Genomic DNA, 26,032 nt, shown 5'->3' with positions numbered 1-26,032 from the left:
TATTCAGTAGAAATGGATAACTGCTTTTTCAATATAAACACCAGACCTTTTCACAGCACAGAATCATGTCATTAATTTTGCGAACTCAGGAACCCTGACTTCCACATTGCCCTATGCCAGCCCAAACACTGTTTCACCTGCTGGCATCCTTGTCTCCAAAGCACCATGAGCCAGGCTAGTTCCAGGGAGTGAGTAATAAGATTTAAGGACCTTTCCTTTTGGAGAATGTCACAAAGCTACATTAAATGATGTTCCCAACTTAACACAATGGGCAGTAAGAAGGGCTTACTTCTGGTATGGTACAATGGTGGGGGGGGGAGAAGAATTGGAAGAAGCTTCTGAGCTGGAATATTTTCTCTTGTCATTTACAGTTTGAGTTCCTAGGTAAGAACAGTGATGTCACTTCCTGTCTGATGAAATCACTTCCGGCTCTGATATCACCGTGATGTCACTTCCTGCTTGATGATGTCACTTCCTGCCATGACATCACTTCCAGGTTGATGACATCACTTCCGGTGGGTCCCAGGCAGATTGTCGTTCTCAGAAGTGGGTCCCGGGCTAAAAAGGGTGAGAACCACTGGTTTACACAATGAAGAGGCTCTTAACGCAAAGAAGAGGCAATCGATCTCCAGTAGCCTGTGCAGCCAGCTAGTTTCTGGCAGAGAGTGTCTGTTTACACAACAAAGGCACTAGATTGGGCTGAATGTTTGCTTAACAACTTAATTGCATAACATCAGGGATTGGAGAACGTATCCCTGTCGTTAAATGCCACCTACCTGTACTAGAAAATAGAAAGATTAAAATCCATGAAGCTGTTCAAAACTGTGCTGCAGAAAAGTACAGCTATCTTTTCAGTCAGTGAAGCTGTGTATTCTGGTTAGTGCTGTACCAGTGAACACAACGTATTCCGGCTAGCAAAGGGTCAGACGCTTGCTATCAGGGAATGTTTCAGAAGAGGAAATGGTGAGCAGGGCGTTCTATCCTAGATACTTTCTGTATTATAAGAGAAGGGTTACTCTACAGCCATGGTTTTCAGACTGGGGCATCACGACGCCCCAGCCTGAAGACCCTGGCCTCTTTTCCCTTAAGGGGCGGGGCAGGGGGGAGGCAGGGAGAAGGCAGCAACAAAATCCCCAGGATCATACTGCTCAGGAGGGCTGCAGGGACTGGGATGCACTCACCAGTCCCTGCAGCAGCCTGTCAGGGGTGCAGGGAGCCCTGCATGAGCATCTGCAGGGCTCTCCAGCTCATTAGAAGTGAAAGTGATCACGCTTTACTTCTGCAAAACTGGAAGTGGAGCGTGATTGCTCCACTTTCACTTCTAATGAGCTGGAGAGTCCTGCAGACGCTCACGCAGGGCTCCCTGCATCCCCGACAAGCTGCTGCAGGGACTGGTGAGTGCATCCCAGTCCCTGCAGTCCTCCTGAGTGGCGCGATCCTGGGGATTGCGTTGCTGCCTTCCCCCATCCCCACTCCCTTCCCCCGCCCCCACAAGGACTTACAGCGGTGCAAACTCTCCAAGAGTTTGGAGCTGCTCTACAGCTGCTCTACAGCTTTCCATTTGCTACTGTATTCTAGCCTAGAGGTGTCAGATGTATAGAAGACTTGGTGTGATGGTGGGCATCTCGGAAGTCTTAGTTCAGTGAATTCTTAGATCCACCGAGCTGAAAAGAAACGCATACATGCATTTTGAAACCACTGCCATTTTGTTGGCAGCTGGGCTTACATGCACATGAAAAAAATTAGTAAATTTGCACCCATGAGCATGTTGAATTAACCTTTTCCCTCCCCTTCATTATATTGTTTTCTTTCTAATCTCCCTCTATTAAAGCAAGTATTTCCTGATATTAGGCACTATCAGTGTCTCTATTGTTCTTGGAATGTTCATATACTTCTAGGCTGTTATCACACATTTCTATTAAAATGTAGGTCTTCTGGGATCTAAACTAATTACCTTTTGCAAAGATGATTAGACTATCTATGAAAGCTAAGATTGCAGAGTCCTTGCCTAAGGGCTGTGATCACTATTTCATCTAACAATTTCTTGGCTGGATTCCAAGTTTAATATTATGCAGGTGCCAACTTCCCATGCTTCTAAAAGGAAATCTGTGTGTTTGTGTTAGCAGATCACAGTCATTAAGAATACACCTATCAATAGAGGTTGAGCCAGGTTGTGATCTGCTATTATTGGAAGCAGTGGTTATATTTGACAAATTTCTGTTTGCTGTTGGAAGTACCAGTGGGACTTGGTATCCACAGATTTAGCATCCACTGATTTGACTCACCACTAATACCGGAGTCCACTGTTAATTGTCTTGTAACAAGAAAAAAAAGCACCAAAATCTAGTTTCCTACCTTTGCACTGTTAAATAATTATAAAGTCATTCAATTAGATTCCATTATTCATCCCATCTAGTGTCTGAATGTGGCATAGTGTCTATACCAATGCATTCTGGGTTGGCAGTGGAGGAACTAAAAACTTGGAAGCGGGTCTTTAAAACTTTTTCCACTGATTTGGTATCCACTGGTTTTTTATCTTCTGGGAGTTCTGGAACGAGGCATGACCTGTACTCCAATCACATGAGATGACATTAATTCTGTTTTTTTTTCTCCTACCAAGGTAATGATAGTGGTGGGTGGACAAGCACCCAAAGCCATTCGGAGTGTGGAGTGTTATGATTTTGAGGAGGAACGATGGGATCAAGTAGCTGAGCTTCCTTCCCGGAGATGTAGAGCAGGTAAATTTTGTTTTTGTGGTTGTAATGGCCTCAGTCAGAATTCCACATATTACTTGGTTACACATTGCAGGGATGGAAGGTCCAGCACGGCTTGACTCAAGTCGAGTCTAGAATAATTGAGCCTAGAATTCTGTGACTCCACCCAAAAAACAAATCATAACGGGAGCACTTTTCAAGTTGTGACTCAATAGGACTTGAGTCAACTTGTCCACTTTAAAAAGCCCGCCATGGAAAAAAACGGGGCTGTTGCCAGGGTGCGTGTATGTCAGCGTTCTCTTTAAACATTCCCCTGATGTCCCCACCCATCTGTAAACAGGGTGGGAGAGACTGCGAGAGAGGGGGACAGAAGTGGCAAGAGGGAGGAGGGTCACGTGCAGCAGCTGTGAGGCTTACCAGGATGACCCAATCCTTGGTCGAAGGATTCTTCTGGGACTACTTCAACTCAGAAGTAGTAGCGCTGCAGCTGGTCTTTCAGTGAGCTTGCTAGAGCTATGCTATGAATTTCTCCATGATGGCTAGGAATCGCTTCGCCCCCCTCACCTTCTTCCCTCATTTGTCCAGGGAAAAGTGTTTTTCCGAGTCTTCCATGCGCATGACTCATGAGTCTACAAGTCAGTGAAAAATGCGCATTTTCACAACTCAAGTCCAAGTCATCAGAGTTGAGTTCCCAACCCTGACACATTGTATCTTCTGTTGGTTTCCTGAATTACTGAGTTGTATTCTAAATTTAGTTTGTTACAACTAAGCTCCATTGATTTCAGTGGAGCTGAGTTATGTCACAAAATATAGGAGATGACCCATTATCTTTAGACTACATAATACAGAATAATATAATTGGATATTGTTAGAATTTAGTCTTTCTGTGCTGATATGGGTGTCTGTAGACCATCTATTTCAGTAGCCACTGAGGACTACTTCACACATTACATGTTTAGGTGTGCAGAGTGAACACAATATGCGAACTTGTGATTGATAAGAGCTGTATATCAATCACTTGTGAATTGCATATAAAATACTTCTTTAGTTAACATTAGCTGATTGTATATTTTTGTTTTATGTTTAACTGATTGCGACCTGCTATGAGGACCCCTGTTAGGGTCAAAAAGTGAGGTACAGATGGTTTGAATCAATTAAACTCATGAGGGAACTGTGATTGGCTGCAGCTCCTTGAGTGTATACAGTAGAAATTCTTTAAGTTGACCACCCAAGGGACTAGAGGAATTGGTCGACATAGGGAGGTGGTCAACATACGGAGAAATATGTAATACTGTACTTATAATATTTTTAGAGTCTATTTATGATAGAGATATCATATCTAAATATATACAGAGAAGATATAGGAAAAAATGCTTTCAGAATTACATACATACAGTATATATACTGTATGTGAATTATTATTCTTTTTTTAAAAAAAGAGTCAGTCCTGGTTTGCTTCTTCTTTTTTGTGTAAAGATAAGACAAGAATGCACTATCAATGCTGGCTATCCTATTCAACATGCCTGGACATTTATTCATGGCATATGACTTCAACTGTTTTATCAGATACCCAGCATCCCCTTCCTTTGGAATCTCTGCGTCCATGTCGTCCTCACTTTCTTCTTCCCCGGGTGCGTCCTTCACTTCTCTGCTGGGCTGTACTTTGGACAATATTGCTTGGAATATTGTTTCCGGATCAGGTTCATTGCAGGTTCCGCTCTTACATTTGTCACCTTTCATGACGAGGCTTCTATCAAGCATTGCTTTGAATAAGAGTCCGCACTCATCAGCATTAAAAATGTCATCATCTTTGAAGCCTCTTGCAAAGTCCGGGAACTTAGTAATGAATCCTTCAACAACTTCTGCTGGAACTTCATTGGACTCACCACACAAGACTTTCTGGGAGATCTCGTGTTGCAGTTTAAATTTTTCAAGTCAACCACTTGATGCTTGGAAATCTTCTACCCTGAATTCCTGCACAAACTTCTTAGCAATTTCTTGGATCATTGGCCCTGAGATTTTGGCATTCACTGCCCTCATTTGTTTGAACCAGCATAAAGTAGCTTCATTTATTTCATCAAGCGAAGTTTTCTTTCTTTTCCACTGTAGGACTCCGTTTTCCTTACTGTATCTCTCAAAGTACTCACCTTTACGTTTTTTGATGTTGCTAACAGTGGTCTTGCTTCCTTGTTAGCGTTCAGTGGGCAACTTACAGAGGGTAAATTAATACTCTGTGCAATGGTCAAAGTGGTCAAGATACAACTTACGGAGGTGGTCAATATAGAGAGGTTGGTCTCCCATAGTGTATATGCAGTGTCTGTCCATACTGTGAAAATTAGATCAACTTAAGGAGGTGGTAAATATAGAGAGGTGGTCAATTTTGGAGGTTCTACTGTATTTGATAGTGACCCTGGACTTTCTTCTGTGTAATGTGTGAAACGGCCCATAGAAGCTGCTGTGAAACACTTCTGCAGGGCAGTAGTAGCTGCTTGTGGAGGCCATATCATTTGAAAACTTGCTTTATACATGGATCAACCCTGCTGGATGGTGAGCCTCCATGCCGGTGTCGAAAGCGATCAGGAATGTGTGGTGCCAATATGAAGACTGACCTTCATTCAGACGCTGCAGGTACAGCACAGAGCTACTACCACACTGCACTGTGTTTCATGTGGCTGTTGTATCATACAAAGTTGCCCTCTTGAATCTGATTGGAACTTTTTCAGAAATGTTGCGTGCGTAGCCTGCTTAAATCCTTTCTCCCAATTTCTTCTTAACAGGGGTGGTATTCATGGCAGGCAAAGTCTACGCTGTGGGAGGTTTTAATGGCTCTTTACGAGTCCGAACAGTAGATGTATATGATGGAGTGAAAGACCAGTGGACGTCAATAGCCAGCATGCAAGAAAGGCGCAGCACTTTAGGGGCAGCTGTGTTAAATGAGCTCCTCTATGCGGTTGGTGGATTTGATGGAAGCACAGGTAAGCTGCTGAGCAAAAGCCCAGACCAGGAAGTGCATTTTGTTCATGCTTTCTTCCCTGAAAATGCCAAGGACTACAGATCTCCATTAAGCTTTTCCCACTGAATTTCAGCCTTTCTGAATTTTAAACCTTTGTGTTTTTGTGAAACATTTTACACTCTGGACAACTCTCTTCTAATGTCTTATTTTAATTGTCGTTTCTTTGCCATGCAAGGCTGTCCTTTGAACGGGCTTATACAGTACTGCACACACTGTGTAGAGGCCACCTTGCAAGTGAAACTGTTGTCAATTTTTGAAAGCTTGATGTCTTTTTGTTTGCTTATTCATGAAAACACTTACCATTAAGTTGTCTTTGGAAGTCAGAAGCTGCTTTGAACATTTTGCAAAAATGCCATTATGACTCCTTTCAGGGCTATTGTTTAAAGGCTCTGCTTTTAATGTGCAAGCTCCTGATTTCAGAAGAAGGCTACCTCAGAATGCCAGATGCAGGGCACCCAGACGCAGGTTGTATCTTGTTATCTTGTGTGCTCCCTGAAGCACATGGTGGGCCATTGTGAGATACAAGAAACTGGACTAGATGGACCTTTGGCCTGATCTAGCGTTATGTTAATCTCTCATTGTTTTTGAGGAATCCTAAAATATGAGCTGGGAGGGATACTGTTAACCAACTGTAGGCTTAACCGCTAATATATTAATACTGGCAGTGAGCTAAATAGAAAGCATACTGGCTGCAGGGGTAGTCTCAAACTATTTTTATTTTATTTTTGGCCTTGAAGGGAAATGGCTATTAAGATAAGATAGCACCTTTGAAAGAGGAGACACAGTACTCTGCTAAGCTAGAAAACCTTTTTAATGTTTTGAAAATAGGTCTGGCATCTGTGGAGGCATACAACTATAAAACCAATGAGTGGTTTTTTGTGGCCCCTATGAACACAAGAAGAAGCAGTGTTGGAGTTGGAGTTGTGGAGGGTAAGGACAGCAAACTGCCACGTGAGCCATGGGAAGGTTTTATTAAGTGTAAAATTCTAAATTCAAATCGCGAAAATGAAATTCAGTGAGTGAAAATTGTAGTAGAAAGTCTGTAAATACATCCCAACCTGGAGTAATAGTAGGCACAGGACTGTAGTCACTGAGACATGTTTCACAGGCTTAGGGCCCAGTCCTATCCAACATTTCAGTGCTGATGCATCTTCAGTGCAACCCCAAGATAAGGGAACAAATGTTCCCTTACCTTGAGGAGGGACTCTGTGACTGCCCACAGGAAGCAGTGCACAACCCATTAGAATGGCTGCATCTGCACTAGAAAGTTGGATAGAATTCGGCCCTTGGTTTTTTATATTCCTTCTTACTATGCTAGAAGGCTTTACTTGTGCTTCATCATCTAGCCTGATGCATGATATTGGCACAGTGACTAATAACCAGGTGCTTAGAGGCACTCTTCTGTGTGACCTAAATGACAGTGTTTGCCTCAGCAACATGATGCTCTGACTGTGACATTGTTTTGTGGGCTTGAATAGAATGGTATGACAAAGTGTGGCCACTACAGAATTTTCTTGTAACTGGATGGGATGGAAGTTAGAATCAAATCATTTTGCAAATGACTTGTGGACTCGATGCTCCCTTAGCATCAACGCTTGTCAAGAATGATGCAAGTCTGGCCTGGGTCACACGTCTTTTTTGTTTTTCACCAATGACCATGTACACATATTGCAGAGTTGGAAGGGAACTTAGAGGTAATCTCATCCAATCCCTGTGTTCAGTTTCAATTCATTGGTTCCTGCCCACAGGAACCAGAGAGAGTAAATCGTTCCTCTCTTGTGAGTGACAGCCCTTCAGATAAGTGAAGATGGCATGCATATCTCCTCTTAGTCTTCTCCTCTTACCAGGCTCTTCTAACTGTTCTTCATAGAACTTGATTTCCAGACCTCTCACCATCTTTATTACCCTCCTCTGACCCTGTTTCAACTTATCAATGTCCTCCTTAAAATGTAATGCCCAAAACTGAACGCTTTATTCCAAGTGAAGTCTGATGGTCATTAGACACAATAAAGTACGAGATATTTGATATCGTATTTAAAATATATCGTATTTAAAAGATATGGATTGGACAGAAATGCTTTTCCTTTTCCAAGCAAAAATGGAAACAACCTCTCTTAGCCAGACTATTTTTTAAGCACTCACTTAACCCAAGCTTCTCAGCTCTTTGTTGATCGGGGAATTGAGCTTTTTCATATCGATTAGGATCAATTCAAACATAAATACGCTTCTTTTGTAATATGGTATCTATTAATCTTGTCATGGGCTCTCACAACAAGATTGTACAAATTATGTAATATAAATCAATGCTGAGGAGACGTTGGTTGTAAAATATTTATATTGCTTCTCCACACTCGTTAGGTCCTAATTGGTCTTACTGATGTGTAGTGGTGCATGTTAATTTCTTAAAGGTAAACTCTATGCCGTTGGTGGTTATGATGGAGCATCACGTCAGTGCCTCAGTACTGTGGAACAGTACAATCCAGCTACAAATGAGTGGGCCTACGTGTCAGATATGAGTACTCGGCGCAGTGGTGCAGGTATTTTAGTCTGGAGTGTAGCATGTGTGCGTGTACATGTTCAGTCTGCATAACAAAATCTCCAAACAGTCCCTAAATTCACAGCGAGTGGTGCCCAATTTGTTATTATTCCTCTTACTGTTAAAGGTGTTTATGCTCCTGTTCTCAAATTCTAGGTTCATTGAATTGGGTTCCAGTGCTGGTATGAAGGTATGAATTGTGTGTATTTTTAATCTGCCAGTGATAGGGCCTTTATGCCTATCCAGTGAGCTGCTGCATTGAGACAGTGGCTTATAACATTACGCTGGAAGAGAACTTCTCTGTTGAATCAGTAGTTTTTGAAAGAGGATTTATATCTCATCATTCTCCTAAAATATAGGATGCTCAAGGCAGTTTATAGTAAGAACACTTAAAACATCAAAACAATATGAAAAATAACAAATGAAATTTATGGTCACTGTGTGCAGTTGCAACAGGAGTGGCCTTTGAAGGTCTGTTTGATTTTTGTCCTCTCCTTTGCAGGGGTTGGTGTTCTCAGTGGACACTTGTATGCCACTGGAGGGCATGATGGTCCTTTGGTGAGGAAAAGCGTGGAAGTGTATGATCCTGGAACAAATACTTGGAAACAAGTGGCCGATATGAATATGTGTAGAAGAAATGCAGGTAATACCCGTAGTGTCTTCATTTTATCTTGCTCTTTAGATATGTATGCTTTAAAATAAAGACACCTTGAGATCTGAAGGTGTCTGTTAAAAGAAGAAATTGTAGCTGGATAGCAAGCAGGAGTCCCATGTGTCTCATGCTTTTGTATTCTGCCCAGCAAGGAGTCTGGACTCTAGAGCAGGGGTCTCCAAACCCCGGCCTGGGAGCCAGATGCGGCACGCGACCAGCCTCTGATCCCCTGAGAGCCTCTGGCCCAGTTGACCAAACACAACTGGAGTTGTGCTTCTGGAGTGGGGGAATGGGGGCCATTTAAGTGTGTGCTTTATTTCTTGGACTATGTTGGTGCTTGGAGAAATCCTGGGCATTTGAGCCCATTCATTTATTAATTCACCTAAGTTCTATCTCTAATGTATTTATTTAAATTTTTTTCCCAGCCCTCGACACTGTACTTGCTAATTGATGCAGCCCTTCGGCCAAAAAGTTTAGAGACCCCTGCTCTACAGTGAAATTTGATTTCCAGGGAATCCATTTTCTTTTGAAGCATGTGATTCAGCTCTCATGGTGGCACAGAAAACATTTGAATATGGTAGAGACATTGTCAGCTGAAGGCTTAGAAACCAAAACAGTTCTTATTCCCAGTGGGTCCCGGTGCTAAAAGTTTGAGAACCACTGTTCTAAAGTACGTAAAAAAAGCACCCTTCAACCACCAACCATCATACCATAAGAACAAATTTTGAAGATTCACTGCATCATTTAACAAATATCCTAATGTGAATAGAGAATTTGTTTTTCGGATGGACTGAGCCGCTCAATTTGCATCCAGGCTGAATGCTAGATTAATATACCCCATTTTTTTTTTTTATTCATAGGTGTGTGTGCAGTGAATGGGCTTCTCTATGTGGTTGGAGGAGATGATGGTTCTTGCAATTTGGCGTCTGTAGAATACTATAATCCTGTCACTGATAAATGGACGTTATTACCAACCAATATGAGCACTGGAAGAAGTTATGCAGGTAAGCAGTAAACTGAAGGTTGGAACAGAATGGGGAGCTAAGTTACTCTTTATCGTGCAATGACACAATTAAGGATTTTTTTTTCAAATTCCTGCTATGACTCATGGCAGAGTTGCAACTCTATTTCAAGACAAATCTTGTTTTCCTCATCAAATAAGTTCTTGATAGAAGATGCATCGGTTGAGTTTCTGCCTGCTGGGCTGCTGTTAAAAATAAAAGAGCCTCTGCCAGGAAAAGAATAACAACTCAAGTCTTAGGATCTTGGGCACTCTGTTAGTTACAGTGCAGATGAGAGGTTGTTCCCAAACTCATTTTGGATGCAGTGTATTGAATGTGCATTTACTCTCTTCCCCTGCAGGTGTAGCCGTGATTCATAAGCCATTGTGACACACATTCAAGTGAATGCGAAGATGGGAAGTTATGTCCATCTAGCTTGGTGGGATTGTGGAGATAACTGACTTCTATCCTCCACACTGATGTTGCACTCTTGGCATGAAGACAGTTTATGCTGAGATGATCCACCTCTGCTCGGTGATGGGCAGGGCAGCAATGTGAAAACTCTGCTGTGAACATGCTCCAGAAGAAAGATGTTGCTTGTTTTCTGCTGTTTTATGTACAGCCAGTCCCTGAACTGAGTTTCTTAAGTTAAAGGAGATGGTTAGTTTCTCTGTAGCATGTGATTGGGAGAAACTGTATTGGGAATATTTCACTACTGAAACACAACGTCCATGCCATACATTCTAGAAAGGAGTCCTTTATTCTTATTATACCTGCTAGACATACCTACTACTGAGACTGAAACTTTGAAATTATGAACAGTTGTCATAAGACTATAGCCTCAAAACAGGCCAGAAGAAGTAGACTGGAATCCCTGGCTCATATAGTATATTGTCTCTGTCCTGTGTGCATATACTAGTTGACTACTGTAAATGTCTGTCTTAGGGCACTGGAGATGTATGTTGTGTGACTTTTATCCTAGTCATAGAACTGCATTTATCAAATCTATTTGTATATGGGATCAGATGATCTAGGCAATGTCTTTCTCTGGGGAAAAGAAATACTTCAACTACCCAAAGACTAGTAATCCTACTGAAATGCAGTAGGGAAGGGGACATTATTGCTAATTCAAAACAAATTCAACTTAAAGTTGACTTTTTAAAGAAAAGGAGCACGAACCTGTGACTCTTGCCACCAGTTAAAAAAAAAAAAAAAGGTATGCTTTGAAATTATCCTTTCTAGTTGCCATACCATTCCAGAAATGCATGGAATTCAGTAGTGGCTTTGGGGTTCTGTCAAGGCTCATAATACTTACATTGATCAGAGGCCTCTAGGCTCTTGCATGCATTGATGACATCCATAATCATACACAAGATCTTAGAGGCCTGTTCGAGCAGACAGAACTTAATGCATTTCTGCCCAGCCCACAGGTGTACACATTGGATCCCTGTTGTGTATATGCAGTGTTGTGCAGAAATGGCTTAACAAACTGGATGACTAGTACATTCTACTGAATTATTTTTCCAGATACCCAAGCTAAGTTTAGCTCAAAAGTGATTGGGTTTACCCATCTCTTGTGCATTTGGTCAGACACCATAAATTGCCCATAGTGATATAAAAAACTTAAGTGTTTTCATGCTTCCACCATATGGATGTTTAATTCTTCCAACTGTTTAAGGAAAAAGAGCTGCCCTTTCAAATATTTTTCATGTTTGTGGTTTTATATCTATGTAAAGAAGTTAGTTGAAGTTCTAAACTTTAATTCTGAAAAGGAAAGAACCCATATCCAACCAAATGGTTTGATGCATCTAAAAGCCATATAGAATTTTTGTGTGTTCAGAAGCATCATCAAACTGAAAATCAATTTGTTCCTTGAAATTCTTGTAACTTCCAACTCTCCTGGCATATCTAATTCCAACAAAATTTAAGTGGAAAAACAGGAAAAGTTTTTCCCTCCTTCCTCAACTGCCCTTTCCCTCCAAGGAGATTGTTTTTTTTTGTTTGTTTGTTTTAAGCACTTCACTTATTTTTCATGCAGTTAATCAAATTTTGATCACTTAAAATGGAGGTGACCAAACTTTCAAAGTTAGGACTCCTTGACTTTTAACAACTGTGTAGAAGAGGGAATGTCAGCAGGTGCAGCTTGTCATCTCATAGATGATAGGCTGCACCTGCTGAAATTCCTTCCTCTACATAATTGCTAAAGGTTCAGGAGCCCTAACATTGAAAGTTTGGCTGCACCTGACTTAAAATCTTTGTCAAATCTCAGCAGTGAAGCAGAAAATGTAGTTGAAGTTGCTTTTAACAATTGATATGAAGGTAAGACTTATCAAGGGCTTTCATTCATAGATTAGATTTTAAAAATACAGTTTCCTTAAAGTCTCAGTGCTACATGCTAGAATACCTTTTGTAGTCTGGCACAGATACTATCATACATTTGAAGAATGCATGTATAGAAGTCACAATTGCCCTCTAAAACAAAGTGAGCAGGGGGCTGATACTTGCCTACTCACCACATCTATATTTTTAGTGATTTATGACAGTTTCTACGAGTGTTTACCCTTCTTATTTTCTGCTGGTGTCATCTGCTACTCAAATTTTGCTTCCTGGGAACGGAGTAACCAGTTTATGCATCATACTTCCTATAATAAGGGTTGGTACAAAACAGCCTCCTATCTTCATGTGGGAGTTATGCTAAAATGTCTGGGGCCATTCAGTAGAACTCTCATGGGGGGAATCTCCACCCTGTTGCTAGGAACACATGTGAGTAGTGTGAAGATTCTCTAATGATGGTAGTAATCCTTGTAGTAAGCCACTCTAGATCTTGCAGTCACACATGTGCGAACCACTCAACAAATGGAAAATGCTTTCAGGGATCTCCATGTGGAGAATATAATGAGTATGTATCTAAACTTGTATTAGCTTTGATCCACTTGCAAAAGGGATCTTCCCTGCCCCCTCTTTCCCCACTACAGCCCTGAGTCATCCAGGAACAGTGTGGAATGTGGTGCAGAGGGAGGAATGGGGGGGCGGCGGCGGTGGCGGCGAGCGATTCCCAAAAATCAAGTGGAATTACACATAAACAAGCCTTGCTTGGTATCTGGAGATACCCCCTCCCAGTGCAGTCCCTGGTGCTGCCACATATGCTCCTCCCTTAGAAGGAGGAGCATTTGGGGAGGACTTGGAGAACTGCAGATGCGAACTTGAGCATTGTTCTGCTCATGTAAGTCTGGATACAGACAATGTAGGATGCATTAAGGCCATTAAACATGATATTCTCCTGCTCTTGATACAGGTGACTTGGTAGGGGTGGCACTTTGTAAGGATATAAGCCTCAACCCTTTAGTATAAGTGGCGGTGATAGTGCCCAAATCATTATCAAGGGGCACCAGTCCAGGGGTTCGCCCCAAGGCCTCCAGCAGTTCTTGGAATCAGTTTTAGAACCAAGATGTCGGCTTTTCCTCATTCAATGATGCAGATGTCCCAGATGCCGGTACGCTGAAAATGAGTGAACTCTCTGTTCTCTTTACCACCAAAGCTATACCAGGCAGTGTATTTTTGAGCCAATCAGGCCTGTGCTCTAGGAATGACTCTGCTGTGATAATTTGAACCAGTATGCATCAAGAGACTTTGCTCTTATTCCCAAATAGCACCCATATTTCCAAATAACATCTGGGGAAAAACACAGTGTTTGGTGTATATAAACAGGCCCCTACTTAATGGCTTTGTTCTCTGCTGAGAACCACTTATCTCTAGCAAATGGTATATGTCACTTCTTCCATGTGTAAACTTGCAGGGTTAATGCAAGTTAAGTGACCTCATTTTTCAGCTATGCAATATTAATAATTACTACACAACACACCAGCTGCAGTAGCCCCCTAAAGCGCTTTCAGAATATCTTACATTGGGTGTGCATTTTTAATGTTTGTACTGTGCCGATTCTGAGCATCTGAGCCAGATCCTTTCAGAGATTGCCTTTTTATAGGGCTTGACAATATAGCTTTAGAGCTAACAAATTTTATTGTAGCTATTTTTGTAAGATAATCCTGAAGAGTACTTGGATCTCCTTTTTCTTTTGGTGGTATTATGATTAGTGTCTAATCCTCACACCATGGACCCAGTTCTCATCAGCCATTTGTGTATGCTGGCTTGTATATTTTTTCATGAAAAAAGAGAGGAAGAATCCTTTGGTTTCTCTTGAGTTTATTAAAAGGATGTTAATTCATAGCAGACAAACTATTAGCTTCCTAATTGCTTCATAAATTGCTGGATTTTTAAAGATGAAACAAATGGTTGCCTGCAGTGGTTTGTGTTTGGCATTTGTTTAGCCCAAACAGTTGTGTTTCCCTTATGACTCTCAAGACTAAACAGAATTTTAAGCTTAAGCTAAATGTCAAAGACAAATGCACATCTTGTAATGGTAACTGGGTTGGTTGTCCCCTCAATCCGTTTTATAATCATTGGAATGCTTCTTTGTGATAGCTAAAACATGATAGCCTAATTCTGCAAATACTCTGAAATTGCTGGGCAACTGTAGATCCAACCTTTTAGAGTTCCAAATCCTGGCCTGTTTGACCTCTATAAAATGACCTTCCAGAAATCTGAGATTTGATTTGATTCAAAGGACTTCATGTGGTTACATGTTCCGTATGTGCACCCAGATGATTTGCAGTTTTTTCTTTCCAGAAGCTCCCACTTCAGAACCCCCAAAACACACTCTTAAATTCTCACAAAGTAATTTGACAAGAGAACAAAGCAAATCTGCCCCAATTTCTCCCAGGTTTCCTTCCCTTTAAATTGTACAATTGGCAAATCTTCATCTTGATTTCTGAACATGGGGAAATTTAATGAGCACTTTGAAGAGTTTTGTGTGGTTAGCTTTTGAAAAGAAGATGTCTGGGTGGCCATGCTCTTTCAAATTTCAGTTAAGAGCATTACTTGTATACAGGTGTATTTGTAAATAGGTTGGTGTAATACTGTACTTAAACAGAACTTCTGGAATGAAGCTAGTCCACCACCCAGTCCTTGAATAAGCTGCTGACACTGAATTTTGCATGTAAATGGGCTTGAGTAATCCAGTTTTTCTGGATGCAATTTTATGTATAACTGTGACATGGGGTAGCACTGCACAACTGAGCAGTGAAAACAGAAGTGTTTTATTTTGCACTATTTGTACACTCAGAATTTAAGGTTCTGTAATTAAGGAAGCTTACCAATCAGTGGCGTCACTAGGATTTGCATCACCCTGTGTGGAAGGCCTGCACGTCACCCCATGCAGTGGGCAGGGCAACACCCCAGATGGTGGGCGTGGTGGTGTGCCATTGCCCAGCCCCCACTGGTTTTTTGGCAGTACCTTTTGATAGAACACAGATATTTCAATGTGGTTTGTTTCATTGCATTCTGCATGAAATTACGCATTGATTGATATATAACATGATGGTATTATTCCTCCAAATTCTGATTTTAGTGATTTTGAAAACTTGTGGAGTCACCCACACACACCCGTGTCAACTTACTAACACCTTATTGCAGCAATTCTCATACTTTTAGCACTGGAACCAATTTTTAGAATGACAGTCTGTCCAGGACCCATTGGAAGTGATGTCATGGCCAGAAGTGACATCATCAAGCAAATTAAATAATTATAAATAGTTAAATTAAAATAAAAGAAATAATTAGTTAAGGGGGAGCCAGACCTGTTCCACCAAGTGATTTTTCTCTGTAGTCTGCCTGCAATAACACCCCCCAATAAGAAACAGTGAGATTTCCAGCCCTCCCCAGTGCCCAGCTTTAAGTCCTTCTATTTCAAGCACATCAATACAAAGACCCACCTGGCTTTACAAGTCTGAGAGCCAGATCCTATGCCTGTCTACTCAGAAGTAAGTCCCATTAGAGTCAATGGGGCTTACTCCCAGGAAAGTGGGGATAGGAGTCCAGCCTCAGAGCCCAATTCCATGCATGTCTACTCAGAAGTAAGTCCCATTAGAGTCATTTGGGCTTACTCCCAGGAAAGTATGGGTAGGATTGGGCTGTGAGGGAAACTGCAAGTGCAAAATAGAAAACTTTCCCCTTACCAGTTCAAGCCTCTTCATTGGTCCTTTCTAGTGGGGGGGGGGGAGGCTGGCTTGTGGGGCTTTTGTTGCACTCCAGTCCCATCAGGACCATTCTGGTGTCCTCACATTTTTTGCCTGGTCTGACCACCAGCCAAGGCACATCTGCCTACTTGTGAGTAAATGCTACGTGAGGCTGCTTCGCTTCCCATAGGGCTCCATACACTCGCAGTTGGGAGGGAGGGACCTCCTCCTCAGGTGTTTTTGGGGCTGCATTCATTGGATCAGGACCATTCTGACGTTGGAGTCCTCTCAGTCTGCCCTTTTGGACAGAGCAAAGCAAGGTCACCTACTCACGAGTAAACACGGCCATGTGGGAGGGGGAACCTCTTTCTTGGGTGTTTTTTTGGGGTTGCACTCATTGGACCATTCTGACATCCTTGGAGTCCTCTCAGCCTGCCCTTTCTGATGGACTGAGGCAAGTGCACCTACTCGTAAGTAAACGAAGCCAGGTGGTTTCACCCGCTTTCCATAGGGCTGAATGGGGACCTCCTTCTCGGGTGTTTTTTGGGGGCTGCATTTACTGGATTGTTGGATTCCTCTCAGCCTGCCGTTTCCAACGGACTATGGCAAGTATGCCTACTCACGAGTAAATGCATGCTATGGCTCACTTTCCATAGGGCATGCATTTTTTCCTTCCGGTTTTTTGGCCATAGCTTTTGAACGAAAGGAGTTATTTCAATTCTGTTTTTTGCACTGCACTCTGCTAGCCATTCCACATCCAATGGTGTATGGCATTGCTCCTAACCCCACAATGTTAGCGTGTCCTCCCCAGGGCACGTCACCCCCCAGCATGTCACCCGGTGCGGCCCGCACCCCCTGCACGCCCCTAGTGACGCCACTGTTACCATTTAAGCAGTTATATTCTTCCAAAAGTCTGCTGGATTTTTTCCCATCAACCCTTAGTACAATGGATACACTAATGCAGTGTAATTAATGTTAGTTTATATTTGAAACATCATGTTAATAAATTGAAATTCTGATTTTCTAAAGTGGCACTGTTTAAATGTGGCCTTTCTGTTACATTGTTATGCCACTTACATGTTTGGCTTAACAGTGAAAGGATAGTAAACTGATCCTATAAGAATTATAATCTACCAAAATATTTCGTTGTTGAAAATATACTGTGTTTTATAGTATGGGCATAAAAATTCAGCAATCCATCTTTTTTTGATGAGATTCTAAATTATTTTATTTTCCTGTACAGTAGAAAACAATTTTAAAAGTTTAATTTGTAAATATATTGTATAAAATATGTTGTATGACTAACAGAAGATTGTAAAAGAGTTCACCTTGGATATACAGATTTTTTTAAAAAATAAAAGACTGAGATAACATGAGTAAATGTAGCAGCAATCCATATACCAATTAATTCAGCAAACTAATATTTTTACAGCCCAGTTCTATTCATGATTACTCAGAAAGAATCCAACTTTGTTCAGTGAGATTTACTTTCAAGTAAGAGTGCATAGGATTGTGGCCTTAGTCATATTTTCAGATCAAACTGCACATGGCATCATGTGTTGGCTCCTTTTTAATTTCTAGTTACTGCTGTGGGGCCAACTGACACATTTCTCTATTTCATTTCCATCTTGGCAGCAAAGCTTAGAATTAGACTCTATAAAAATGTTACCTTGTCAACCGGAGGTCATATCAGTTCTCTAGCAAGACGAATACTGGTTGAATAAAGTTGAGCAAATAAAATTGCTGTTGTATTTATTCTCTCCTGTCACTAGTTTTGGAGTTATGGTGAATTAAAATGGGGCATTAGAAACTGATGTACATATGTATTGCTTTAAACGATGCCATTTCAGTAATTATGATTACATACTGGCATTCATACAGTTGGTATATTTTTCCAATTCAAGGGTCAACATTCACAAGGACAATTTATACTGCAGATACTCAAGTATAAATCAATCTCACAATCAGTCAAGGGTAAGTTTTGAGTCAGGAATAATAGGATTTTCTATGACCCTTGGATAAATTGGGGAGGGGTTAAACTTGAGGGTGTGTGTGACTATAGTTTTCTCTAATTTTATTCAAGGCCTTAACTTGCCTGAACAGCCCTGACCCGGGTGACCTTGCAGTTAAGGAGGGGAGATGATCTAAGCTTGGTTTATTGGCAGAAGTTTCTCACTTTATAGATTAATATCTATGGTAAGCTTAAACCAATGCTTTGGCCAGTGTTCTAGGCCTTGGTATTCTTGCACCAAACTATGTGGATATGGCAGCTTATCCTAAGAAAACCTCCATCTCTCCTTTTTCAGCTGAGTGAGTTGCTGTGCTTTGTGGGGGCTCAGTTAATCTATAGATCTGCAGAATATAGAAATTATGCTTAGGAACATAAGATCAGAAGATGGTCTTCCTGAGATAGTACACCATTCTGTGTAACTCTGTATTCTTCTAGACCAGGGGTGCTCAATAGGTCAATCGCGATCGACAGGTCGATCGCGAGGGCAAAATGAGTCAATCGCAGAGCTGCTCCAGCTGATCCTGCAGTTCCACGGCTTGGCCAGCAGGTGGCGCCGAAGAGCCGCCTTCTGGGTTCTGAGAGCCTGCGCAGGGGCAGCCTAGAGTTCGACGAGGGTGTGCACGCTCTGTGACTCTCACTGGGTGTCGGGGCGGAAAAACGAAGTGAGAGCGAGCGCAGTCGCCGTTTGTCGCTCCGCTCGCACCCCCTCCCCCTCAGCGTCCAGGCTGGACAGGAGAGGCTGGAGCTGTGGCAGCGCAGGCCGCCGGAGAAGGGTGGGGGGGAGGGAGAAGAGAGCCTTGCGTCGCCTCGCATCCCCGCTGTGCAGCTTTTGTGAGAGGAAGCGCCCCTCTCTCCAGCCCACCCCTAGGGTAGAGGGTGGCCTGGGCGCAGCCCTGGGCTGGAAGGTGAGCGGGCGGTGGGGTCCCTGCAGGCGGAGCTCTGGGAGGCGTGACTGCTGCTGCTGCACCTGCACCTGCCGCTGGACCAGGCGGTTCCTCCCCCCTCCCTCCACAGCCTGTGGGGAGGGGGCTGCCAGGGCAAGGCCGGCCACCTGCTCCTCTGCTGGTCCTCCTGCAGGCGGGGGGCTCCCAGCACGGGCCAGGCAGGGTGTCCCTGCGGAGGGGGCGAGCCTGTGCAGGGAAGGCGCTCTGCACATGCTCAGAGCACCTACAGCCGGTGGCTTCTCTCCAGCCCACCCCAGGGTAGAGGGTGGCCTGGGCGCAGCCCTGGGCTGGAAGGTGAGCGGGCGGTGGGGTCCCGACAGGCGGAGCGCAGGGGGCTGCAGGAGGGCAGCAGGTGGTCCAGGCTGTTGGCCCGCCTGCCCGCTCTGGGAGGCGTGACTGCTGCTGCTGCACCTGCACCTGCCGCTGGACCAGGCGGTCCCTCCCCCCTCCCTCCACACCCTGTGGGGAGGGGGCTGCCAGGGCAAGCCCGGCCACCTGCTCCTCTGCCGGTCCTCCTGCAGGCGGGGGGCTCCCGGCACAGGCCAGCAGGGCGTCCCTGTGGAGGGGGCGAGCCTGTGCAGGGAAGGCGCTCTGCACGTGCTCAGGAGCACCTCCAGCCGGTGGTGTAGCTGGAGGGGGCGGGGCACCCAGTCTGGCGAGGGGAAAAACACTTTGCACATGCTCAGAGGTGGTGGCACAGCTGGAGGGGGGGTAGATCTCCAGGCCTTGCTGGGCTTCAAAGTAGCTCTCGAGCCAAAAAAGTGTGAGCACCCCTGTTCTAGACTCCAGGTGCAACTGCAGTAAATGTTATAGGAGATGCATGGTTGATACCAAAAACAGGCTATGCTTCTCTTTATCATCTTTTTACTCGTAATTCATGCTCTGAGTTTTCCCACTTGTGAGATGACAAGCAGCCGTGTTCCCCCCTCCCCCCCCAAAGATGTCATTCTACTTTCAGGTCCTATTTATATGGTATCCAGAGCAGTTGGTTTATTAATGCATGTGTGCACATTGGAATCTAAAGTATTGCTTGATAAGATCAGGTTCAGAATATTGGTTTAGAGAAAAGTTGTGAATGGACTAGAACAGTTTTCCAAGAAAACTAGTAGATTATCTGGTTTTTTTGCTTTTGTTTTTAAGAAAATTGTAGGGGTTTGAGGCGGGCGTGCCCCAGCGAGAGGTCTCAGGCTTGCTTCAGGGGGACGGGGTTAAGGCACCCTGGTCCTCCTCCCTGGTTTGGCTGGTTTGCCCTGGTCTTGGGCAGGAGCTGTTGACTGCACAGCCTCCTGCCTCACCTCTCTTTATGATCTGCCCGCCATCACTGGCCTCCTGCCTCTTATGGGGCTTCCTGCTTCCTCTTGCCCCTCCCTGCCTGAGGTGTTGAAAAGGAGCATCTGCTGGCAGTTGCTAGCCCTTAGGTATTCCTGGCCCTGCCCCTTGTATCCACTGACCCAGTTTGGGGCCCTGGCTGCTGGTCTCTGCCTTCTGGGACCCCTGCCCCAATAAATTGGGGTCTGTGGGGAACAGGGGAACCCCAACAAAAATATATGCAGTACAAGATGGAACTGACATTACCCTGACATTACCCTGATGGCATTTTTCAGTTCCAACTCCCTCCTACTCAGGATTTTCCAGGGTTAATTAAATATTTTGCTTCCATATGAAAACAAATCTTCAGGATCTCATCCCAAATGCAGACTATGTGAATAGCTTCCATTTTCTCCTAAGGAAAATGAATATCACGTTAAAGAATGAGTGATGGGTGTGTAACCTGCTGCTCACCCAGGAGGGAATGATCAGTGAACGAACCTATTCATCAATAAAAATGCTTTAAAAAATAGCCATTACAAAATGCCCTCCCCTGTTCTTAAGTTAATTTTTACTCGAAATGCAAGAAGTCTGTTTAATCATGTATGTTGTATCCTTCATCTGATGTGCCACAAATCAGTAAGTGAGGATGTATGATCTAGGTCAAGTTAAGCATTTTTGAGATCCCTTGATTTCAGTGGAATAGATTCTGATAGTGTGTTCTGGTATCACCCATTGAAATTAGTGGTCTAAAAAAATGCTGATCTTTGGCTGGATTATGTCATTTGTTTCCTTATGATATTACTAGGGGTGTTTCAAACACTGGCTGCTGTATCCAATGTACAGTGTGCATTAATCCAGAAACATGAAAACTGCAAAGCATAAACCCCAGAACTATAACATTGACTTTCCTATTTGCAAAATGAAATAGCTGGTAAGTTGTTTGCTTCTATGTAGCTAATGCTATTTTCATTTTGGGAGTAAATTGTTGTGCACATCTTCACATAAGAGACACTGCAGTTCCTCAAGTTTCCACCTTTGATTCCCCTCGCATATGTTGCTTCAAATGCTTTGCTCTGTCACATTTGTGTATTTTGTATCTAATTTTCTTCTTTTGAGGGCATGTAGCAATTAGATCCAACAGCAGAAAAATGAATTCTCCACATCCCTCAATTAGAATGCAATCAGTCTAAAATGCCAGGAAGATAACCCTTCCAATGAGACTCTCTTGCTTTTTTTGAATAGAAGTGACAGCCAGTGGAATCTTGGTGCTAAAATCAAGATCAGAGAATTTGGCCTTGAAAAGTGTCATCTAAAATCAGACACTGGAGGTCACTAGAGCACAGTGGAAGAATAAAAGGAAGAGCCTCTGCTGGGACTAAAAACTTATTTCTCAAAATACCTTCTAATGGTTGCAGGAATCTGAACACTCTTTTCTAATTGAGGGTTAGCATAATAACAGTGGTGTGCACTGGAATTATCTCGTTCATCTAGACAAATTCCTTTTTGTGTGTTTTCCCCAGCTGCTTCTAATGCCAGATATTTAGTTAAGTTAAAGCCTAAATTATTTGAGAAGCACCTAGTTGAGTTATGTGTAGAAGGTGCAAAAGCAAAATGTGTATTCCACATTTCTATTGGCTGAATTGGAGCAAAAGCTTTGCAGTTAATCGTTTCATCCTACAACTGCAGAGCAAGATGGCCAAAGGAACTAATGCCACCTGTTCCAGCAAGAGTGTGCTATAAGAATGTTGTAGGGTGCTCTGTGTAAGAAAATGATCTGTGTTCTAAGACTTCAAAGAAGAAAGAATAAGCATTTAAACATGTACAGGTGAGGCCTTTATTCCCGGATTTGCCTTACTGTGGAAGCCAAACCCCCAAATAGCCCCAAATAGCCCCCTGCATACCTCCCAGAGGCTGCCATCGTGCGCAGCCTTTCTGAGGCTCAGAAAGCCACCTGGAGCATTTTTTCTACCACTCCTGGTTTACAGGACGCAGCCTCTCTGTTCATGACAGCTCTGCTCTGGTTTGGAGCTCAGGTCACCTCTGAAAACTGTGGATTTCATTATCAGCGGTTTTCAATATCTGCAGGGGGTCCGGGAATGGATCCCTCGTGGATACAGAGGCACCACCTGTATGTTACTTTTTAAAACCAATTTTATTGTATAACTTGTGAACATCCACATTCCATGAAGGAGTATATAGGGGCTCAGGGACACAGCTGTGGGACTACAGCTACAAAAGTATGTTGTGGGCCACACAGGACACTTTCCATTCTAGTGTGAGCCTAAATACAATAATGCTAATTTTCTGCAATGATTTTTTATATTTAAAAGATTTTAGAGACTTAAGAGTGTTTGGTTTTCCCTATAAGTGTATCTAGCTGCTGATGCCACATGGGTGGGCAAGCCTGTGACCAAAGACTTTTCTGGCTGTTGCCACCCTCCTCTGCCTGTTTTGCCCCCTCCCTGCCCCTGATCTCACCCCACTCCCTCCCCTCTGTGTTGAGAGGGGGCTCAAAGAAACTGTGCCCCCCTGATAAAATTCCTCTGAGATGCCCTGAATCAGTGTGGGGTAGGCTTGGGAGACCTGTTACCATATATGCTCTGGGACATTCTCCCAGTTGCACCAAAGCTCTGAGTCCTAGGTTCCTTGGCCCTTGCCTTGTGTACCTACCTTCTAACCTGCTACCATAAAAAAGGAGGTCAGAACCTAGGTGTAACTAAAATGTGTACATGATTTATTGAGAGAATTGTTTGCAGTACAGGTGGGGCCTCCATATGTGTGGATTATTCATCCGTGGATCTGGCTCAATGTGAGTCCCCTGGACTCTTGTAGAGCCAGACTTGGCTCCACCTGAGCCCTCTGGATGGCTTTCTGAAGCCCACAGAGCAGCATGTGTCTGCCTCCTGCCTCTGTGGGCTTCAGAATGGCCTTTTTGGCCAAAAAAAATGGCTACTTCTGAAGTGATGTTTTTATGCCTCCAGGAGCTTCCCTGGGAGGGCTTCCTCAGAATGCCTTATATGGCATAAAAACGTCACTTCCCATTTCCCTTGGGAAACGGGAAGTAGTTGTTTTTTTTTTTGCTTTAAAGGCCATTCTGAAGCCTGCAGAGGCAGTGGGTGGACACATACCACGTCTTCAGGCTTCAGAAAGCTCTCCAGGGGGGACCGGAGCACAGCTACAGTCCCCTCGGGAGGGCTCAGGTGTGGCTGATTGCAGATTTGATTATCCGTGAAATTCGGCATCCGCACAGGGGTCTGAGTACAGATCCCCTGTGAATATGGAGGCCCCACCTGTAATAGGGAAGAAAGGAAAAGCATGTATAGTGACACAGTTGTAATAACTGAAATAGACTTGAAAACCAATGCTGTTTTCTAGTTAGATGGGGGAGCACTGTATCTGCAGGAGGGAATTAGCAATAAGATGCTGCTCCTGTGACCTCGTAGTTTGTATGTAGAGTGCTGGATTTCCTGGGCTTTCAGGGAGTCCTTTGGTAAAACGGGCTTCAGAATGCGCAGAAAGAGAGAACTTCTGGACAGGTGCAGAGCAGTGGGAAGGGTTGGCTGATATAATGAAAAAGGACAGTGTCTGCCATCTGATTCAGTCTGGTAACCCAAACAGCTGAAGAATTTGCTCCCTGCTATCCTCACTGGCCTCTTGAGTGAGACTGAAGTAGAACCAAATATGAAATCAAAGAGCCTCAGAATCCTTGCTGAATTGATCAAGAGGACTGAATCTAAGGAAGCTTGGAGCCGGATCTTCAGGCTGCTGCTCTATCTAGTTAAAAATAGAATAAAGAGGAGGAGGAGCAAGGAACACAGCACATTGGACTGCAGACAAAAGGAAGATAGGAAAGGGAGGAGAGCAGCAATGGAAGATGATCTGTCCTGGTCATCCAATTATTCTAGGCACAAGTGTTCCATGGTGAAAACTCCAGGCACCAGAATAAGTTCCTGGGGAGTTTTAGCTGTGAGCTGAGAAGAGATCGAGGGAGGCATGACTGGACCTAACCAAACAACCACCTGAGAGACTTGTGAATGAGCTTGATGATAGGGGAAAATGGGTAGGTAGCGACTGTAACATGCTTAAGGCTGGAGGGTTGAGTGCAAGAGGGTAATTGCCTGTGTGCCAGCACTTAAATGGGGGTTCAGATTGAGTGTCAGGTTTGCAGAAATTCCAAGTGCCTGGGTGCCAATTATACTCTCCAGAGCCTGAACCAGAGAACAAAAGACAGTCAATGGCTTGAATAGACTGAGATGACTGGGTTGATTGTTTTTCTGTTTGAAGACAAAGCGCTCAGTTAAGGCAGAGATAGATATCCAGAGCCTAACAAAAGGTTTGATGGGCAAGTAAAGGATGGTGGTTAAGGACATGAAAAAGCCGTAGTCTTCAGATGAGGAATTCTGACCGGTTAAGGAACTCCCACGCACTAGCACAGGGTAAGTATAAATAGATATTCTTCCTGAGCAAACCAAGTGTGCTGGAGCTCTTCCTGCTATGCCAAGCCTCCAAGCTCCAACAGTCTCCCTGCTGGGCAGTAGGCATCCCAGTAACACCCTGGCAAGTGCCTTGCAGTGCTCCAGGGCATCACAATGCACATTTTGGGAACCACTATCCTAAGGTTGTCTAGTGAAATTGTGGCAGAGTGAGATTGGAACTGGGCAAGTCCTGATTTGCTGCTCAGTCTCTCAGCCACTGTGCATGCATTTTTTTAAAAACCTCTTTACAATGCCTTGGTTTCATGAGAGCAATGTCTCTGCTACAGTGGAACATTGCCCTATCAGTGTCATCATGAGTTAAATTAAATTCATGCAGAATTCCATTTGGAATGTGAATGTTGCTGCTGTTCACCATTACTCTCCACCCACAAAAAGGGCGTTGGTGGATTGAACCAAAGGTTGTTCCATCCTTTTGCCCCAAGTGACCAACCTGATTCCTCTAAGAATCCAGAAATGTGAGATGTGGGCAAGCAGCACTCTCTTACTATTCCCCCCTCCCCAGCAACTAGCTTGCAGATGGACATTGGCTCTGAACAATGTAGCATGTAGCCATCACAACTGCTAGCCATGACCTCCTCTGCCTGTTTTCATGAATCTGCCTGTGTTCATGAATCTGTCTAATCCGGGCCTGAGGAAAGTTAGAGCTAAACTACATGTTAAGAACAAAAGAAGAGCCCTACTGGATCAGGCACTATCTAGTCCAGCTTCCTGTTATCTCACACTAGCCCACATATGCCTCTATGAGCACACAAAACAATGAGATACCCATATCCAGTTGCCACTCCCTTGCATCTGGCATTCAAAGATAGGCTATCTTTGAAACTCAGAAGTTGCATAGATTGCATGGATTTTTCCTCCATTAATCTGTCCAGTCTCCTTTCAAAGGCATCCAGGCCACGTGCGGTCATAAGGTTCTGTGGCAAGGAATTCCACAGATTAATTAACACCAGAACCAGGGGACAGCCACTAAAATTGAGTGTTGGGAGAGTTAGAACAGACAAAAGAAAATATTTCTTTACTCAGCGTGTGGTTGGTCTGTGGAACTCCTTGCCACAGGATGTGGTGATGGCGTCTGGCCTGGATGCCTTTAAAAGGGGATTGGACAAGTTTCTGGAGGAAAAATCCATTGCGGGTTACAAGCCATGATGTGCACGTGCAACCTCCTGATTTTAGAAATGGGCTATGTCAGATGCAAGAGAGGGCACCAGAATGAGGTCTCTTGTTATCTGGTGTGCTCCCTGGGGCATTTGGTGGACCGCTGTGAGATACAGGAAGCTGGA

At 43.6% G+C, this 26,032-nt stretch overlaps 1 protein-coding gene across 2 annotated transcripts in view; it reads left to right on the top strand.

Moving 5' to 3' along the window:
* The window catches only part of KLHL3 (kelch like family member 3), a 59,912-nt gene extending 47,878 nt beyond the window's left edge, over positions 1–12,034 (top strand). For both annotated transcript variants that reach the window (XM_066615819.1, XM_066615820.1), the window contains 7 exons: positions 2,621–2,738; positions 5,492–5,689; positions 6,556–6,657; positions 8,136–8,264; positions 8,766–8,906; positions 9,776–9,919; positions 10,278–12,034. In XM_066615819.1, the coding sequence (XP_066471916.1) occupies positions 2,621–2,738; positions 5,492–5,689; positions 6,556–6,657; positions 8,136–8,264; positions 8,766–8,906; positions 9,776–9,919; positions 10,278–10,306 (861 nt within the window). In that variant the 3' untranslated portion in view covers positions 10,307–12,034. The remainder of the gene's footprint in view (positions 1–2,620; positions 2,739–5,491; positions 5,690–6,555; positions 6,658–8,135; positions 8,265–8,765; positions 8,907–9,775; positions 9,920–10,277) is intronic.
* Positions 12,035–26,032: the final 13,998 nt, after the last annotated feature.

Source organism: Tiliqua scincoides, chromosome 2 (genome assembly GCF_035046505.1).
Source record: "Tiliqua scincoides isolate rTilSci1 chromosome 2, rTilSci1.hap2, whole genome shotgun sequence".
In the NCBI taxonomy this organism is placed as follows: Eukaryota; Metazoa; Chordata; class Lepidosauria; order Squamata; family Scincidae; genus Tiliqua; species Tiliqua scincoides.
Note: the sequence above shows the minus strand (reverse complement) of the source record. Positions and strands in the feature narration are given on the sequence as shown.